The sequence below is a fragment of the Periophthalmus magnuspinnatus genome, chromosome 22, assembly GCF_009829125.3.
Source record: "Periophthalmus magnuspinnatus isolate fPerMag1 chromosome 22, fPerMag1.2.pri, whole genome shotgun sequence".
Taxonomy (NCBI): domain Eukaryota; kingdom Metazoa; phylum Chordata; class Actinopteri; order Gobiiformes; family Gobiidae; genus Periophthalmus; species Periophthalmus magnuspinnatus.
Window position 1 is genome coordinate 12,447,834 of NC_047147.1, and position 19,189 is coordinate 12,467,022.

The following is a 19,189-nucleotide window of genomic DNA, read 5'->3' on the forward strand; positions in this document are numbered from 1 at the left end:
CCAACTGTAGGTCATACTTTTTGGCGCTTGGTGCAGCCGACTTTAGTGTCCCCTCCAGCATCTTAAACAAATCACAACAGATATTCAGTGAAGCCCAGAGCTGCTTGGTAAGGCTACGATTTACAAAGTTTCATTTAATTATTTTTATGTTTATATTCATTGTGTTATTGTTGTAATATGTCATGTCCTCTTTTTTGTACAGTGTTTCTCCCCTGTATTCTTTTGCACTTGGCATAGAAAGATTAGACATAATGAAAGGGCTGTAGTTCAGTTTTGGTTCATATAATTCACATTTAATTAACTATTTGATGTTTTGTCTATTTAGGGAATACGTGGTACTAATCTGAGCAGAGAAAATGTGTTAGTCCTTGGGAACTTGACCTGCACACTGAACAGTTCTTACATTCAGAACTCTGACCCATACATCCTGGAAACACTCAAATATTGTACGAACTTCTCTGAGAGTCAAGTGGCTGCAATCGAGACCCTGCTGCTGTCTGGAAAAACACCTTATGGGTACAACTCCTTTTATCATTTATTCACAGTACATATACATATTTTATGGTGGTGGATATAATTTTGAATTGCGTTAATAATATATTTGTGTTATAGAGATGTAACCACATGGGATGAAGAAACACTGCAAAAGCTGGCACCTCTACCTCTATATTTCACTAGAAATGTCTGGGGCCACTCTAAAACTGTATGCATTTCATCATTTTGTCTTTCTATCAATATATTTTGTTTATTCATCTTAAATGCATTTTTTTAATGCAAAATATATTTCTTTAGAAAACAAAACAAAAGTTTTTGAAGAGCTTTTTGCCCAGGCTGAGGAAGTCAAAGACAGAGAAGAAAAAACTTAAAGCACTTTTCAATGAAGTCAGTGCACGCAGAGTGACACGAGGAGCAGGTGAGGCATATGTTTAAACTGAAGTTGCATATTTTATTCAGTTAAAGATTTGAATAAAACAAATAAATATGTATTTCCCTTTATTTTACAAGGGTGCACCATGGGTAACATCACTGGGGTGACTGTTCAAGACCCTGCCTTCCCGTTCAGCTATGATCAAACCCAGTTTGATCTTTGCTTGGACATTCCAGTGCTGAAGGATAACCTGAACGCCATCTGTGAAAAGGTTGATGACAATGACTTCCAAAAGATCATACTGAGAAAACTTAATGAGGTAAATATCTTTTATTAAAGGAAAGCATTTCTATTGCTTTAAATCATTCTAACTGCTCCTAATATCTCCTCACAGGCCTACCCTGCTGGTGTTTCTGATGAGAATGTCCAGGTGCTGGGTTCAGTCTCACGCACGGCCACTGTCGACGACATCTCCAAATGGAACATCACCACGATTGACACGCTGTCAGCACTCATGAAGACTGAGGATGGGCCTTGGGAGGCAGCAAAGGTACATATCCAAAACAAAAATTCATTAGATTTTTCTTTTGAATTAAAACTGTAATGTTATTTTGTCCTGCCTTTCAGAGCAGAGCTGTTATCACCAGATACCTTAATACACCAGGGACTTCTCTGGGCACCTCTGAACTGAACGCTATTGACTCTAACCTGTGTGCATTAGATACCACTACACTGAAAACCATCACTCCAGAAAGTCTCAGGTTCATATCCAAACTCTCCCTACACATTCAGAAATATAAGAAACTATGTGTATTTTTATTTTACTATTATTATTAACTATTTTATTTGCATTACGTTTAGGAAAATCAAATCCCTGAATGTGGCATCATGTTCATTTGAGCAGAAGAAAGTCTTATATGAGATCAGTAACACTTCCTTCAGCTCATATCGTGCCAGTCCAGTCTCTTATTACAACCTAATAAAGAACTTCTTAGGTAAAGAAGCCCTATCTTGTGCTAGTTATAGACTCCCTATATTTATTGCTATTAAGTGTTATTTTACTTATTTACTTTCTCTAGGTGGAGCCCCTCTAGCAGACATCCAGACACTGTCCACCCAAAACATCAATATGGACATCAGCACCTTCCAGAGTCTCAACACAAATGTTATTAATGTAAGGAAAATTGACTTTTCAATCCAATTCAAACAAACAAAACATCAAACAAACAAAAACATCCCAGGCATTCTATTGTCTGTGTAATCCCTCAATCATCCAAGTAGAGGTGGGAGATGATGCTAAAATGAAGTTGTTGATAACATTGTTTAGAATTTAAAATATTGAAAATTACACCAAAAAAGAGCTAACCTAAAGCAAATACGTAAAAATAAAATAAAGAGAATTGGCAAAAAGATTAGAGTTAGTCAAAGGTCTGGTCATTGCTGGAACTAAAGAAGCTGCTGGGATGAGAGGCGAAATGTCTCCACTCTAAAACTTTTGTCCAATTAACAGAATTTATTTTTTTTCTTTTGCTATGTATTTGCAGGGTTCATTTTCATTAAAGGGCCCATATTACACTATTTTCTGATCTATGGTGTAATGTTGTTTCCTTGTCAAAAGCATTCCTGGAGTTGTGTTTTGTTTCATTTACACATGTTTAACACACAAACCTGCATATTTATTTAGTTTAGTTCTTCTCTCAGACAGAAAACACTCCACCTTGTGGGTAATACAGGAAGTGCACTGTGTTATTAAACTATACACCTTCACTAGAATTATTCGAATAATTTCAGATCTGGAATTCCCAATCTTTACTGAAATGAAGGTTAGAGGTAGCTGTTAATTTAAAAACTACTGCTACATGATATCACAATGTGGAACAGAGCATTTTGAGCTTTGGAGATGTAGACAGACTAATAATAAAGGATTACTCAAACATGTGTAAATTAAATAAAACACAACTCGTGTTATTATTTCATGTGAAAAAATATTTTTAGTTTAACATCTTGTATGATGTGTTTATTACTTAGAAACTGACAGTCAGTGAAGTGCAAGGCCTCTTGGGAAACAACGTGGCAGACCTAAAGACCTTTGAGAAGGCACCTGCAGTGGAGGCCTGGATCAATCTGCAGAGACAGTCCAATCTGGACACACTCGGTTTAGGCCTTGCAACGACCAGAGTCGACCCCACCAGTCCTCCACCAGTCATGAATTCTACTGCCACTGACACCTCTTCAGCTACACCCGCCACCAACACCTCTTCAACTACACCCGCCACCAACACCTCCTCAACTACACCCGCCACCAACACCTCCTCAACTACACCCGCCACCAACACCTCCTCAACTACACCCGCCACCAACACCTCCTCAACTACACCCGCCACCAACACCTCCTCAACTACACCCGCCACCAACACTTCCTCAACTACACCCGCCACCAACACTTCCTCAACTACACCCGCCACCAACACCTCCTCAACTACACCCGCCACCAACACTTCCTCAACTACACCCGCCACCAACACCTCCTCAACTACACCCGCCACCAACACCTCCTCAACTACACCCGCCACCAACACCTCCTCAACTACACCCGCCACCAACACCTCCTCAACTACACCCGCCACCAACACCTCCTCAACTACACCCGCCACCAGCACCTCTTCAAATACACCCGCCACCAGCTCCTCTGCTGCCTCCACCCCAGCACCAGGTAACTGCTTTATTGGGGAAACTGGTTTTGTTTCTCATAAAAACATACAGAAACACAACACCACGCTTCATGGTCTTGACCATATTCATGTACTATTTGTCTGATTTAACTTATTGCACTACTGTGCTACTGACTATTAGAGATGTTTCAATAACAGTGATGTCATCAAGTGATGATATCTTAATATTAAAAGTCATATGCCAGAAAGACTTCTTGCTGCAGCAATCTGAAAAGGCAGAGAAAACTCAGATCATTTATGCGCAAACACTTTGAACATTTTACACTTTCAGAGTTGAACAGCAGAGTGAACAATGGCTGAGCCTTTGGGCTGGCATGCTGCATGCTGCTGCTTCTACTTAAAACATTTTATTTAGGTTTTTGATCATAATGTAAACCTAATTACCTAATTGGGACAATTATTGTAGCTAAATCATTTTTGTCTTTATGAAATGATTTTTTGGTATTAGGTGTGTGCATAGTAATTAGCTCCATGTTAATGTGCTAAAAGAGAACTTTCAACTAATAAATGATTTATTCACAGGGAGCTCTGCTACAAGTCACCAAATGACTACAACCACACTAAATCCAGCAACTACAACAGGTAAGCAACAGCAGAGTTTGTGATATTTCATGAATAAAAAAGATATTATTAAAACTTCACCAAAAATAAAACATGTGATATTTTTTCAGCCAATAACACTGTGAGTCGAGGAGAAGGTTTTATCAGTCAGTCCTCATCCCTCCTCATGGTTTTACTGCTAAGTGTGCTTCAGCTACACATCATTTAACTGTTTTTTCTATCTTGTTTTATTAATTAAATTTTTATGTTTTTCTTTGTCATTGTTTCCCATTTAACATTTATGTAATTATTATATTGTTATATTTATCATAGTCTGTAATTAATCTTTTTTTCCATACTTATTCATTTTGAATGATAATTTAAGGAAATATATGGAAAAATAAAACAAATTCATTGAAAAAAATATCTATAACAATAATGAATGAATCACACAACAAATCATGTATTTTACATTCAAAATAAACTTTTAATGCAAACATTTATGTCTGTTTTCTTAACAATCATGTGACATAGTCTGTTTTTCTGATTATACATAACATGTAAATATTTCTCATCATGACCCCTTATACAGGCCTATAGTGTCAGGCTCATATCATTAAAAACATAGTACCAAGGCAGAGTATGGCTTAAGGCCTATAATTATTATAATATGTCACATTCTGCACTGTCTGCTTGCCTTTATGGTTTATGATGATGAAGCTCTGCAAGCAATTTAGAGTATATAGCTCCAAAGATAGTATACTCATTATGTGTACATGGAGACATACAGCCACTGAAAAAAAAAATAATTTGGGGAAAATATAAACATGGAACTAACTTTAATATAATCAGATAACCTATTACATTATCTCACCTCTGACTCTCGGAGTGTCATTGTGTTTCCAGTGGACAATTTCTGGAAAACCTCTAGAAAAGAGGAAACACAGACACAAAGATTAGGCTAAGAATGGTTCATTTTCAGATGACATTACAACATTAACACCAAAAATCCAATCATGATCTGATTTCTTCAATTATGAGATTATTAAAATAGCATGTAAAAACTAATAACCTGCATCTGATCTAAGTAATCTGATTTGTTTCTGAACTGTGCAGGTTTTGACAAGGAAAATTATGCAAAAAGGGGTTAAAAAGGAGAAAATGTTAAGATGGGGTTATTTTTAAATCCATTGTATTTTAAAAATCCACTCACACGTATCACTAGGTATTTTTGATGATCAGAGGTCTTTTGTGCATTTAAACACCAACACACACCAATCAGATTTAAATGGTGGGTAATTTAATTATTGCAGCTATTTGATTTTTACTGGCCATGAAATTCTATACCCTGAATTAGACTTGGCCTGCCACTAGGGGGAGCCCAGACTACTGTGTTACATGGTTGTACTTACTAGACATGCACTCGTAGCGAAGCACCAGGCTGATGAAGTTTTCCAGACTCATGTGACCTGAAGACGCTCCATAGCGCACGGCCATCAGGTTGAGCATGTCATCACTCACCTTCATTCCTAAGCAGAACATGTAAACATGGCATAGCGTTGTTCATTGGAGATGTTTTCAAATTTGTCGAGGTCTCTTATTTTACAGATGTGATAAATAAATGATCTAGATCAGTCACAGTTTATCCTGTCCTCCTGGATGCCTATCTAGAGTTTTATCTAAAAACAAAAAAATACCTAGTGTTGGACAGTGACAGAAAGAGTAGGCCTACTGCAAATTTGAATAAGCTACATTTTTTGTATTATTTTTTGTAACTTAGTGATTTATTTAGTCAAAAAAGTATAACTACTCCTCCAACAAATTTTCTCAGTTACATTAATGTGAGGATTTATAATTAGTTACTTTCCACACCTGAATTTTACAACAATGGAAAGATTACCTATAGCTGCGATAGCATTCCGTAGCTCGCTCATAGACAGTGTTCCAGTTCTTGAAACATCAGTGCGGAAGAAAATGTCCTGATTGAACACAACATACCTGTCATAAACTTAATTGTGACAAAATTTGCTTGTGCTTTTTCTTTTTACCTTGAATGTAGTGATTTTTCCCCATAAGCCAACAAATTCTTCACTATTCAGTTTACCAGTAATAGATGTCTTGTTATTATGTCAAGGCAGAGTATAAGAGAAATCCATCTTATTTTTGATTACATTCAAAAGGATACGTCCATGAGAGCGACCATGCTGCGACAGGCATCAACACTGAAGCCCCCAGATTTCAAGTCTCCTGGAGAGGTGGAGTGACACAGATTATTTCTGGGAGATCAGGAAATAGCCTTTACATTTTATACCTTTGAAGATGTTTTCATTCAGAAGCACCTGGAGGTGCTCTGCGTCCACCTCCTCATACTAAAAACAAAAAACAGCCTCAGAATACAGGGTTACTCTTGCAGCGGGGTGGCTTTTCTGCACAATTATGCAAATAATGTAACTGTACATTTAAAGGAACTGTATGTATATTTCATAAACTCTGTGTTACCAGATACAAGGTAAACGGGTCCAAATCTAAAATATTACTGATGACAATTCTAATGCAGATTTATTCTTAATGTAAAAAACATTGAAAATGATGGCCAAGTTGTCTATGTTATAATGTAGTGTTTTAGTTCTCAAGAAAGCAGAATGAGTCTCACACAAGTCTCAAAGCTGCTGGTCTGTTGGTTTGAATTAAAAGGACTCTCTCTGATCTGAGTCTTCACTACCTAAAAAGCAGCACCTTCATGCAATCATTAATCAGTGCTAGTGCAGTCTCTGCAGCTCAGTGAGTGAATTCTGGAGGTTTTGACATGTGACATGGCTTGTCCATATACTGAGAAAATCTGTCGGTGGCTCCCAACTTTTGTTCCTTGAAGCATTTTACATCATATAGTTGTCTGCAGTTACCTTGTCAGAAAACTGTCGGAATATTGTTTTCTTGTTGTCATCAGTTGTGTTATTTTCTGAAGGCTGGGAATGTAATATAATATTCTTGTTATTATTTCAGTTAAAATGTGGAAATAATATTAATATTGTTAAGTAATAAATATGAACAGTTTTCTGACCTCTTCACCCGTCACAAGACTGTAATTGAGGCCACTGGAGCTTTCACTGTCATGAAACAGATAGAGCATATGCATTGGCTTGAGTCGCGTTACATTGATTTTGTATGTGACTCTAAATGACTGACTGGATGTGGGTCTCGGCCTTGGAGACGATGGTCAGCAGAAAAGAAGCAGTCTCATTGGCGTTAAATGTGGATGGTACAATGAGGTACTCCCCGGGCATTAGCATCACAAGCTCCATCACCTCTCGAGCGTTCATGTATGTTTTGCTTTGAGCCACTGGTTTGTTTGTGGTGAAAAAAGAAGTTGTAAACTTCCCTTCCACTCCCAAGTACTAGAACATTAATGAAAAGACATTTAGAGATATTTTTACAGATTATTGTTCTATGAATAGATACTCACTGCATCAGGCACTGCAAAAATGGCAAATCCAATGTGCAGGTTTTTTACCAGTCGTCTGTTCCTTTTATCAGGTTTTTGCATGAGTGACACCAGCATATTCTTTTCTCCTTGGTTTACAGCACATTTTTCAGACAGCTCATCAATCTTCACACGATACTGTGGATTTGTCCAGAAACTATCTGCACGACACAAGACTTTTAGTACTACTTATGGATAAATAAGGTGACCTATTCAAAGTACTACTTACGAGTAAACAGAAGTATGATGAGCTAAACTAACACTTACCAAATTCAGGTTTATCATGTATTGTTTTGCACTATAGAGACATGTTTTAGTCAAACTATGTATTTTTCATTGGAGATGTCTGTGTTATCTCTCAGTTGTCCAGATCTGACTCATAGCAAAAGACAAACTGGACAAATCGTTGTAGGAGTCAAGATATTTTGCTACTCATCCAAGCCGCTTCTTCAGTTCTGGTCAGATTGCTGGTGGACATTGTCTTATATCTACCTGAAGGGAAGAGCTAACTACACTGAAACTGTAAACAACTATTGTCTGCAGTCTTGGCCTAACAAGCCTATTCAACCTTTAAAGACCCCCTATTATTCTCTTTGTTTCTCTTTATTTTGGGTCTCATGATGGAATCATAGATCTGTCAGAGATTATGTCTCAGGACCCCATTCCTTTTTAAGGAAGGTTTGTCTTTACTAAAAAAAAAAAACAACTTCTTTAACTCTCCTCGCAAACCATTTCTTTTTGTCCATGGCGTCTTTTGATGTGACCTCTCTTTTCTCTTGTTTCTCCACATCAGTACTGGTGGAGACAGCAAAAAAGGAGGTTACTGCAGCATGCAAAGTTGAAAGATAGAATGAAATTGACACCAGACCGAATCTGCAAACTGCTGGCCATACTGACCAATATCTGCTGTTTTTTTCAGACAGTTCTTATCATCATCATCATCTTTATTTGTTTCAGACATTTCTGTCTTAAGTCCACAAAAGCAAATCAAAGTACACAAAGTCTGAAAAAGGAATAGGCAGAAGCCTAAGCTTATGACGCCTACACCTTTTGTACTAAACATAAAGAGCTGCTATATTCAACAGTATATACAAGTATGAGATTCCTGTTTATTTCAACTATTTCAACACATTAAGACAGAAACTGTTTCACCCTAAGGACAAAACCCTAAGCCATAAATAAAGTAATGTAGTCTACTCCATTCAGTGTAGTGAAGAGTGCAGTAAGCGTTACATTGGAGAAACTAAGCAGCCACTCCATAAGAGGATGTAACAACACCATCGTGAGAGCTCCTCTGGACCCCAGTCTGCCGTCCATCTCAAAGCCACTAACCCCTTCTCTGAAGACAGTGAGGTACACATTTTAGCCAGAGAAAAGTAAAGAGAAACAAAGAGAATAATAGAGGATCGTTAAAGGTTGAATAGGCTTGTTAGGCAGAAACTGGAGACAATAGCTGTTTACAGTTTCAGTGTAGTTAGCCGCTTCCTTCAGGTAGATATAAGGCAGTGTCCACCAGCAATCTGATCAGAACTGAAGAAGCGGCTTGGATGAGCAGCAAAATATCTTCACTCTTACATGAGTTGTCCAGTTGACAGATTTAAACTTTATGTTTTGCTTTGCATTGGAGAGTGTGATTGTAACAGTACCCATGTTGTTCAAGCACCCTCCTGCAGTGGTGCCTGCCACCCATCGACCCTCATAGAAGGATGTTTTCCAGTGACAACTGGAGCTTCCATCCAGAAAGTCAGGACACAGGCAGCAGATGTCCAGGTCTGAGTAGAACTTACAGAAGTCCTCCAAAGTCATCCTTTCACAGCAAAGGTTTCCTTAGTTTTTCTACTGTTATAATAATAGTTATGATATTATTTGTTTTAATATTCAAATGTACCAAAACTCTCCATCATCAACTACAGCAAGGCACATGTCACGGTCTTGGGAGCTCACCATTTGCCAGAGAGGTGACCTACACAGATATTGTAAGAGCACTGTGCTTTCAGTGGCTACATTATGTTGAGATTATGACATTTGTACTCAAATACTGGTTGTATAATGTGTATGTCCACCACAATTTGCAATTCATACATGTGAATGTAACCTACCCAGTTCAGTTCAGAATACGCTAATCTTAATCTTGAAACTGTTACACTTGTGATACACATTTTTACATATCACTGAAGGAAATCTCTCGTTTGCGCATCTTGCTCTTACTGATCACTCCAGTCTCCTTTCCATTCTCCTTTGCCCCATGGGTTCCACAAACGTACCAGCTTAACAAGCTGCTCCCGGATCATCACCTAATGAATGGATAAAAATATAAGATATAACTGTACTATTAACATGATTTATTTAAAATTAGGCTACATACTGTACCTCTTTGACCCCTGTCACTGCATAGGCATGGCCCTCCACCAGTCCATTTGGCAGGACAGTGTTCTCAGATGTCGCCTAGAATATGATTCATTCATCACAGGACAAAGTAGTGGAGGTGTGTGTTTGTAAAATGTGCCATTTGTACACAAATGTGGTACCACACCCCTTCTGACAAACCATAAAGAAAGCATTACCATGTTGTCTTTGACTTAATCTGTTCATATGCACAAGAGAATTAACTATGCATTGGACAGTGTCCAAAAACTCCAGGCTGTTGGGATCAGATCCCCAACTGAAGTACTTGAATGTTTTTTTTCTCTTATGTTGGAACTTGGGAATCTGCTTTTGTTTTAAATTACTGGCATAGTAAAAGAAAAATGTAAAATCTGTCAGATGGACAAAACGGGATTACACAAATATCTTCTCAAGAACTAGGGGCAAACCACCAATTTACTTACATGAGTTATTCAAAAACAGATTTATATTTATACATATTTGCTCTCATGATCTATGCCTATAGTTAGTTTGGACTCTCGCTGTATTTAGGCTCCAGTGGAATTGACTGCTTTTACCCCCTGTGGAGTGCCACATCCCATCAGAGACTTGGACTGTCCCGCACGGCACATGAGCTCCCACAGGTCTGGAGGAGGACTGGACAGCTGTACACATATGTGAACTCCACCAGTGAAGTCCACCAGGGCCTCGACTGGGGTCCCTGCATTCATGTCTGAGTAGGAGCCGCACACTCTGACACAAACACAGGGTGATTTCAGGGACAGCTCTCTAAAAAAATGTTAATTAACAGAACAAACATGTATCATACTTAGCATATGCTTTTTCCAACAAAGCAGGCCAGAACTCTGTGGGGTCTTTGGAGTGGACAAAAATAAGTCTGCCATTGATTGTGGGGAGTTTGTCATCAATAACAACGTCCACCCACCGCCCATATCTCCAGAACTGGCACAAGTAAAAGATTTGCATCAGTATTTTACATTGATACAAATGTATAAACAGAAGATCTTTACCCTGAAATGGAATAGACCGCAGTAATTGTCATCAAATGACTGGTCCATTGGGACAACCTGAGCCAGGATGGGCTTCTGGAATGTCAGCGCTCCAATGGATGCCAGAAACCAACAATTCCCTAAGAATGACGTGTCATTTTGACTAAATACTACTACAGATATATATACATTGACATCCTAGAAAGAAAGAAATAGTTAAATGCTTACCTACTATGCCTTGGCCAAAGTCAAACCTGGAGATTCCATCAACAACAAGAGATGGATTTGGAACAATTTTCTGAAATACCAACATTGAAATGTGTAAATAATTTTAAAGCTATGATTTTCTGTACTATGCTGTTACACACTCACGTGAGGTCTGGCCCACAGCACTTTGCTCAGGTCTGAAGAATTAAGGATGGTGGGTCCGATGGATCTCGTGTCTGGGGGAAACATGTCATCGATGTAGCGGACCCTCCGGATCAGACAGTACTGCTTGAGCTGCTGGTAGTCCTGGTTGAAGAGCTTTTCAGGGGTATCCAAGTTTCCATACCCATTTTTCGAGTGCCTTGCATTTAAGATGCTCTGGCATACACCTGGTAGTGCCATGGTTGTGTCAGTGCTGTACTGAGACAACAGTGTGTAGTGACTGTGAGATTTAGGATTTGGCAGTTAAGCTCCCAGAAAGTGGGTGGATAAAAAAAAAGTGAATCCTTTATATGCAGGCAAGTGTGTGCATGTTTATGACCTTTAAGTTTAACAAGGTTCTTGAAGCTATCTTTTTAACAGTACAATGTTTGCATTAATGCACACAGGAATATGTCAAGACAAGTTGCTCTTCAGAGTTCATCGGGATGTTCCACATGAACATAAATCTAGGTTTATGCCATTCAGCTGTAAATGTGTAAAAACTCAAGTCTACACTTGTCTTCCCCTAATGCTGCTGACATTTAAACATGTGAATGGTGCAGACAAATATCTGTGCTACACCCACGACTTCACTTCACTCTGTACTTTTCATTTTAGTGATGGGTTCTTTAACAAATACTTTGGAGAACAAGGATTGATTATAACTGAATGTTTTAACCATAAAGAACTGAAGACTTCTAACTTATGAGCATGTCTTTAATTTTGTACAGAATTCTAATGCACTGTCTGTTAGATTTATTATTGAGTCAGATCCAATAAAACTCATACACTTGAAGTACAGGCTTGTGGGTGCATTTAAAATACACACTGGATACATTCCTGCAGGCTAAGCAGCATGAATTATATACTGTAATCTCCTGCACTTTATACATACATATATATTTGCTGATTTAGATGACAATAACAATGTAATCATATTAACTGGACAATGTAACCAAATTGTTTAATCAAAAAGAAGACAGAAAACTAATCCATCTGACACAAATGCCAAAAATGTAGTCGCTCAAATCAAAAACTCCTTGGTTCCATGAATTATGAGAGACACTTGTGAGGTCTGGGTGCCCTCTGGTTAGGTGTACATGCAAAGGTGCATCCACTGGAAACAAATATATATATATATATATATATATGAACAAGAAAGCAAATGCATTTTATTAATAAGAAAAAACACTCACTTCAGATTCACCAAGAACCATGGCATCCCCATGAGACAACTTGTGGTAGATTTCTATCAACATTTAAATGATTTTAAAAAAATATGTGATATGTTTAGTACAGTTATGATGCAGGTTAACATACTGGACATGCACTCGAGTCGAAGGCTTAAGCCAATGAAGCTCTCAAGGCTCATGTGACCAGAGGAAGCGCCATAACGCACAGCCATCAGGTTAAGCATGTTGTCGCTCACCTTTGTACCTGACATAAACAACACAAAGAAAGGCTCAAATGATTTCTGCTCACACATAATCCAACCCCAAGGGCATTAACTGGATTCAGGTCTGACTAGTTAGCCAGTGTTGACAACAAGGTTAAGACACTTTTGCTGATCTGAAACCGTACAATTTTCATAAAAAACATTCATCATTATGAATAGGGTCATAGATACTAACATTAGCCACAAAGAGACATTTAAACTTGAGATTGAAGATGACCAGATTCCAGATCCTACTATCTTTTTATGATTGTGAGATAGGGTCAGTGGCTGAATGGTGTGGCGGTCGAGAGCTCATATAAAAGTACCTGATGCCGTCATAGCATTCCTCAGCTCACTCAGCGATAGACTTCCAGTTTTTGACACATCCATCCGAGAGAAGATTTCCTGATTAAAAAAACAAAATACAAATGGCTATTAAGTTTAAAGAACTGATTCAAGAGACATTATTATTGTGAAATTACTTTGTATTGGGTAGTCTTTTTCCACAATCGAACAAATTCTTCACTGTTCAATTTTCCTGTGATAGATGTCTACAAAAGATTAAGGATTTATATATATATATATATATATATATATATATATATATATATATATATATATATATATATATATATATATATATATATATATATATATATATATATATATATATATATATATATATATATATATATATGATCCTGCATAAAAATGGAAATTGTGACCAAATTAGGCATCACTGAATAAAAAAAATATGATAAGCAGGATACATCCAAGAGCGCCACCATGCTGCGACAGGCATCAATGCTGAAGTTCCCAGATATAGGGGTTCCTGTAAAATGCAAACTCAGCTAGTTAAATGTATTATTGGACTCCAGGACTCCAGCCATACACACCTTCAAATATTTTTGCATTTAGAAGTTTTTGGAGTTGTTCAGCATTCACTTCTCCATACTAAAGACAAAATGGCAGGAGGTTTAGTGAAAAACTTTCTAAGTCTACAGTTTTAGCCATGTATAAGTTATTAGTTGTACCTTATCAGAGTACTGGTGGAATATTTGTTTCCAGTTTTGAACTTCGTGTGCATTGGGGACAACCTTGACCTGCAAATTAGACTACAATGAGCTAGTTTGTAAATGAAAGTATCCGTATAGTGAAGTTATACATACCTTTTGAATTTCTTCCCTTTGAAAGTCAGCGGAAGTGTCACTAGTGATACAAATGAAACACATTTATTTCAATAATATCTAGGCTATAGCTTACACAGCACAGCAAGATGAATTCCAGCAATGTTTATTGTAATACTGCGAGTTAGCGATTGTTAGTAGAGTGTGTGTAGAGTTGAGTGTAATTAGAGTGTGTGGTACTATCCCATCTCACATAAATAATAATAATAATAATAATAATAATAATAATAATAATAATAATAATAATAATAATAATAATAATAATAATAATAATAATAATAATAATAATAATTTTACTCTTGTGTTGCATAGTATACTATTGGAAGAATGTTGATTGTTTCTTGGGGTGGAATATGTTCCCATACCAGTTGTGGATTTGTGCTTTGGAGCAGATGGTTAGCATGAACGAGGCAGTTTCATTGGGTCTGAAGGTTGATGGTACAATGATGTATTCTCCAGGCTTCAGTGAGAAGAACTCCATGACCTCTCGTGCATTCATAAATGTCATAGTTTGAAAAATCGGAGCATTACTGCTGAAGAAGGAGTTGGGCAGTTTTCCTCTTGTTGACCTGTACTGTAAAGATAAGAGGATTAAACTTAAGTGTAGAACTTAAATTGTATATTTGAATTGATTTCATTCCTTACATTTTCTGTCAGCTTGGGTGAGTTGAAGATTGAAGAATTCCCATGTAAAAAATGTGCATGTGACAGCAAAAACATTTTTTTACATTATTGTTTACTTCCTTGAGTGACATTTTATGTGTTTTATCTGTAGGCGTCATTTTACAATCCAAGTTAGAGATATGCAGCTTTTTATGACCTTTCTATCTCAACATGCACTGTCTAAGCAAAAATGAACAACAAATGTTCATTTGTTTAAGCTTAAGGAGAGTGTTCAAAATAATACACATAATAGTGATTACCTTAAACACTGTAAATCCAATGTGGAGGTTCTGTACCCGGCGTCTGTTTCTTTTGTCGGGCACCTGCATCAGAGACACCAGGATGTTCTTCTCATCACCTTTCAGATTGTCCTTGTCAACCTCGATATGGTACTGAGGATTAGTCCAAAATGTCTCTGTAAAGTAAATGCAAATGAATAAAAAATACAAAAACATACTTGAGAAAATCTCAGTAAATCACGGTAATAGCCGCTCTGTATCAGTTCTGTATACTTTTAATTCTGTACCTTGTAATTCAGGTTTATGAGAACTATGAAAAGCAACTATGAAAACATTCCCTTTACAAGTTCACAGCATTTCAAATGTAGTTATTATTTTATTAATCATATTGTTGTATGAACCTTTAAAGTTTCTGCATCCGCCTGCAGTGGTTCCAGCCACCCATCTGCCCTCATACATCTGGCTGTTCCACTGAGAGGATGGAGTGCCATCCAGGAACTGTGGGCTTGGAGAGCAGATGTCCAGGTCAGTGTACAACTGGCAGAAATCCTGGAAGCTCATCCTATAGACAACACAAGCATACAATTAAGGAGATCATTTAGGACACATGCATAACTATATGGGAAGATTTGTATGCTCACCAGAATTCTCCATTATCAGCCACTGAGTGGCAGAGGTCGCGGTCTTGGGAGCTAACAGTCTTCCACAGTGGAGATCTTATGGAGTAACAACACAACTTGAGTGCAATATAAAGTTGTGTTACCGTTTTTGAAGTTTTAGAGCCCTTTTCTTACAGATCACTCCAGTCTCCATTCCACTCCACTCTGCCCCAGGGGTTCCACAAACGCACAAGCTGAACTGGTTTTCCTTGACTTTGGACCTGTTCATTAAACATCAGTTGGTTTTAATTGGTGCGTTTAAATGGGAGGTTTGCATTTGCAACTATGGATCACCTGTTTTACCCCAGTTACAGAGTAGGCATGTCCTTGGACCAGTCCAGTGGGCAGAACTTTGTTCTCCTAAAACATAAACCAATAATATATATTAAAAGATACACATATACATCTAATGGTTGGGAGCGGTGGTTACCCCTGGTGCTGTGCCACAGCTCATTAGTGGAGTGTATTTGCCTGCTCTGCACATGAGTTCCCACAGGTCGAGAGAAGGTTCGGAGAGCTGGACACACAAGTGAACACCTCCAGTGAAGTCCACAAGGGCTTCAGCAGGGACCCCCGCCTTCATGTCAGCATATGAACCACACACCCTGCCACATATCACACAGTGGTAAAGCACGTAGTCCTCCTGAACATGACATAACAGGCAGGCTTGCACTGGCACATACTTGGCATAGGCTTTCTCCAACAAAGCCGGCCAGAACTCATTAGAGCGTTTAGAGTACACAAAGATTAGTCTTCCGTTCAGTGTGGGCAGTTTGTCATCAATCACGACATCTACCCACCTTCCAAACCTCCAGAACTGAAAAAATAGACATACATTAGATAGGGGCAATAAGATATAAAACAATGATGAGCTTACCCTAAAATGAAAGATTCCACAGTAGTCGTCATCAAAGTTCTGTTCCAGTGGGACCACCTGCTTAAAGATGTGATCTTGAAATGTCAGTGATCCAATAGCGGCAAGAAACCAGCAGTTACCTGAACATAAGGGTGACTATTTCAATAACTGATTACATAAAATAGCACCTTACATATAGATTTGTTAAGTTCTACCTAGTAGTCCCTGTCCAAAGTCAAACCGAGAAATCCCACCTACTACTAGACTTGGGTTAGGACACAGTTTCTGCAAAGATGCAAGAATAACAGACAGAACGCAAAAACAGAAGTAAGTCCTGCATTATTTCCAAATCCTTACAATAGGTCTATGCCACTCCACTCGTGGCATGTCATTTGGACTTAGTATCCCCTGTCCGATGGTGTGCACATCAGGGGGGAAGGTGTTGTCCACAAACCTGACATTGTGCTTTAGACAGTACAGTTTTAGCTGGTTGTAGTCCTGTTTGTTGAACTGGTTTGGGAGTGACACACTTCCATATCCATTTTGTTTTTGACGAGCTTCAATTATGTTTAGACACACACCAGGGGGAGGCATGATGCCTGCAAAAAAAAAAAAAAAAAAAAAAAAAAGCAAAATTTATTTATTATTCTCAGCAAATGTAAATAGTCAGTGTATGCATATGCAATTGAGCCACTTTCAAACTTCTCTTAAGTTGTGTAATAAATTTTGTTCTGAGACTTTTTGAGTCTAAAACACAGACTTGTTTACATATGCTGTTAAACATTTTAGTATTTTTTGCCATGACTAAGTACTCTTAGAATAAGAATAAGAACTGGAGTTTCAGACCTAGATACCGTTGTAACTGTGATGACATCATGAGGGCCATGGCACTTCCAGGTTTTAGAAAACTTCTTATCATGCCTAAAATATGTAATGTAGTTTCATGCAGTAAATGTAAATGGTTTAAAAATCATTTGCTTACTTTGTCAGATTCTACAGACATGTTTGTTTGTGACCTTTTAAGTGAAGTTAAATAGTTTCTGTCAGACTAAAAACACAGAAAGATGGTGCCATTTATAGGTCCTGCATTGGTTTAGCCACGATAAGAAACACTGTAGTAAACTAAGTAATATGTAACTATTCAGTAACATAAAGTTGATCGTCTTACCTCAGATGTGGTCTGTGGGGGCGCAGAGGCTGAGTGCTGCAGGTAGGACTGAGCTCTCTTGTTAACCTTATGTCCTGTGTAAACGCCTCAAACAAACAAACAGAGCAGGGTCGACCTGCTCTGTTTGTCTCTATACTTTCATATGCATTCAGCATGTATTACCCTTGTCAAGAAGCCAGAGTATGTCAACTAACCACATAGTGCAGGATTTAGGTGACATAAAGCAACACCTGTTCAACACAGACCATGCTCTCTTATCAGGGCTCAAAATTATTAGTTGGCTCCATGTTTGATAAGGACATATTTTTATGACATGGTTAAATATTAGTCAAAGGCTATACTTTCACTTTGCCTCTTATCTGATGAAATCAGAATCATAAGGTAGAATGTTACTTATACAGGAAAAGAAAGCTCTTGGTTTACACTCCTAAATGTGTTGACAGGTGACAATGGATGTCCATTTTAAAAGCTGTGATTTAATTTAGTAATTTATTTTATTATTAGTTACTCTCATTAGGGGCTGCATTGCCTTTCTTAGTGGGTACACACTGACACAGATTACAGACTGTCTGTGTCTAATTACATTGGGCTAAGGTCTGGAAAGAGACAGAAGAAAAATAGTAGCATGGGGACCAGTAAGTTTTATTATATTATATGTTACTACTCATAGAAATAAGTACTAGTAATTATAGTAATTAGTAGTGTGGAAGAGTACATTCAGTACTTTCATTTTCACATTTTGCTCATTGAACAGTTATGTTTATTTAATTCAAATAATGTATATCATACAAATACATTTAGATAAGGGCAGAACTATACTGCCCTGCAGTACAGTATATACACACATGCCCCAGTTATATCCAGCAGATGGCAGTCCATGGTCCTCATTTGTCAATTATTGTAGTCTAGTCTATTTATTATATATTAAATCATTACCACAGTTCTTTTAAAAAATTGATCTTGGCAACAGTGGCTCGGTGGTTAGAGCCACTGTTACTGACTAAAACACTTTAGTTAGTGAAGTTCAGTTTATCTAAATGAAGGGACAATGCATGAAGAGCCCAAAGGAAGGACTCGAAAATGTCACCATTTTACATCAGTGAACCTGTAGATAAAACTGTGAGGCTAGACGTGTATATTTCTGGAGACAGGACACACCTCAGAAGGACAGATGAGTTCCTTTATTACACTGGCTGTTTGTAATTGTGGCTCATCCTTTTGTCTCTAAACATCAGACGATGTGAGTGTTATTAAAGCGTCACTGAACCTGTGTCAGATTAACAACATGGATTATGGCACAAACCTCTTTGTTTCATCTGCTGAACCAAAGAACGACCTGTGAACGACTCCTGAATGCGTTGTGAATGCTCATATAAGGATGCACCCATACCACTTTTTGCAAAACGAGTACTTCATTTTAAGTACTCGCCGATACCGAGTAAAGACACCGATACCAGACATAATTTTTACTGGTGTTTCAGTATAGTAGTAAATCTAATTAATTTCATAGGATTTGTATAATATGGCTTTTTCATCTTAGAATTCTTATCTACTGAAATCACTATAGTTGGCATCTTTC

The 19,189-nt window shown here is 37.8% G+C and overlaps 3 protein-coding genes across 3 annotated transcripts; 1 reads left to right on the top strand and 2 right to left on the bottom strand.

Moving 5' to 3' along the window:
* Positions 1 to 6: 6 nt before the first annotated feature.
* On the top strand, positions 7 to 4,369 carry LOC117390923 (uncharacterized). Its single transcript, XM_055231283.1, has 12 exons — positions 7 to 107; positions 326 to 516; positions 613 to 703; positions 793 to 913; positions 1,006 to 1,187; positions 1,263 to 1,418; positions 1,496 to 1,629; positions 1,730 to 1,863; positions 1,948 to 2,042; positions 2,897 to 3,581; positions 4,123 to 4,182; positions 4,272 to 4,369. The coding sequence occupies exons 5-12, from the start codon at positions 1,014 to 1,016 to the stop codon at positions 4,367 to 4,369; spliced, it is 1,536 nt and encodes a 511-aa protein (XP_055087258.1). The 5' UTR covers positions 7 to 107; positions 326 to 516; positions 613 to 703; positions 793 to 913; positions 1,006 to 1,013.
* A 395-nt stretch (positions 4,370 to 4,764) lies between these two features.
* LOC117390924 (calpain-1 catalytic subunit-like) lies at positions 4,765 to 11,652 on the bottom strand. The gene is made up of 20 exons (XM_033988729.2): positions 11,368 to 11,652; positions 11,224 to 11,293; positions 11,017 to 11,135; positions 10,815 to 10,948; positions 10,564 to 10,738; positions 9,992 to 10,066; positions 9,830 to 9,915; positions 9,510 to 9,584; positions 9,268 to 9,428; positions 7,604 to 7,782; positions 7,327 to 7,535; positions 7,202 to 7,247; positions 7,044 to 7,106; positions 6,452 to 6,509; positions 6,326 to 6,387; positions 6,189 to 6,257; positions 6,041 to 6,119; positions 5,553 to 5,669; positions 5,015 to 5,067; positions 4,765 to 4,933 (listed from the first exon to the last, which is right to left on the bottom strand). Exons 1-20 carry the CDS (start codon positions 11,602 to 11,604, stop codon positions 4,907 to 4,909), a joined length of 2,094 nt encoding a protein of 697 aa, XP_033844620.1. The 5' UTR covers positions 11,605 to 11,652; the 3' UTR covers positions 4,765 to 4,906.
* Positions 11,653 to 12,119: 467 nt separating this feature from the next.
* On the bottom strand, positions 12,120 to 17,832 carry LOC117390274 (calpain-1 catalytic subunit-like). The gene is made up of 22 exons (XM_033987978.1): positions 17,611 to 17,832; positions 16,800 to 17,041; positions 16,658 to 16,727; positions 16,464 to 16,582; positions 16,270 to 16,403; positions 16,017 to 16,191; positions 15,881 to 15,946; positions 15,722 to 15,807; positions 15,569 to 15,643; positions 15,329 to 15,489; positions 14,949 to 15,103; positions 14,671 to 14,682; positions 14,391 to 14,599; positions 14,008 to 14,047; positions 13,873 to 13,941; positions 13,735 to 13,792; positions 13,609 to 13,670; positions 13,321 to 13,389; positions 13,165 to 13,243; positions 12,724 to 12,840; positions 12,600 to 12,652; positions 12,120 to 12,520 (listed from the first exon to the last, which is right to left on the bottom strand). The coding sequence occupies exons 2-22, from the start codon at positions 17,034 to 17,036 to the stop codon at positions 12,494 to 12,496; spliced, it is 2,073 nt and encodes a 690-aa protein (XP_033843869.1). The 5' UTR covers positions 17,037 to 17,041; positions 17,611 to 17,832; the 3' UTR covers positions 12,120 to 12,493.
* Between the last annotated feature and the right edge of the window lie 1,357 nt (positions 17,833 to 19,189).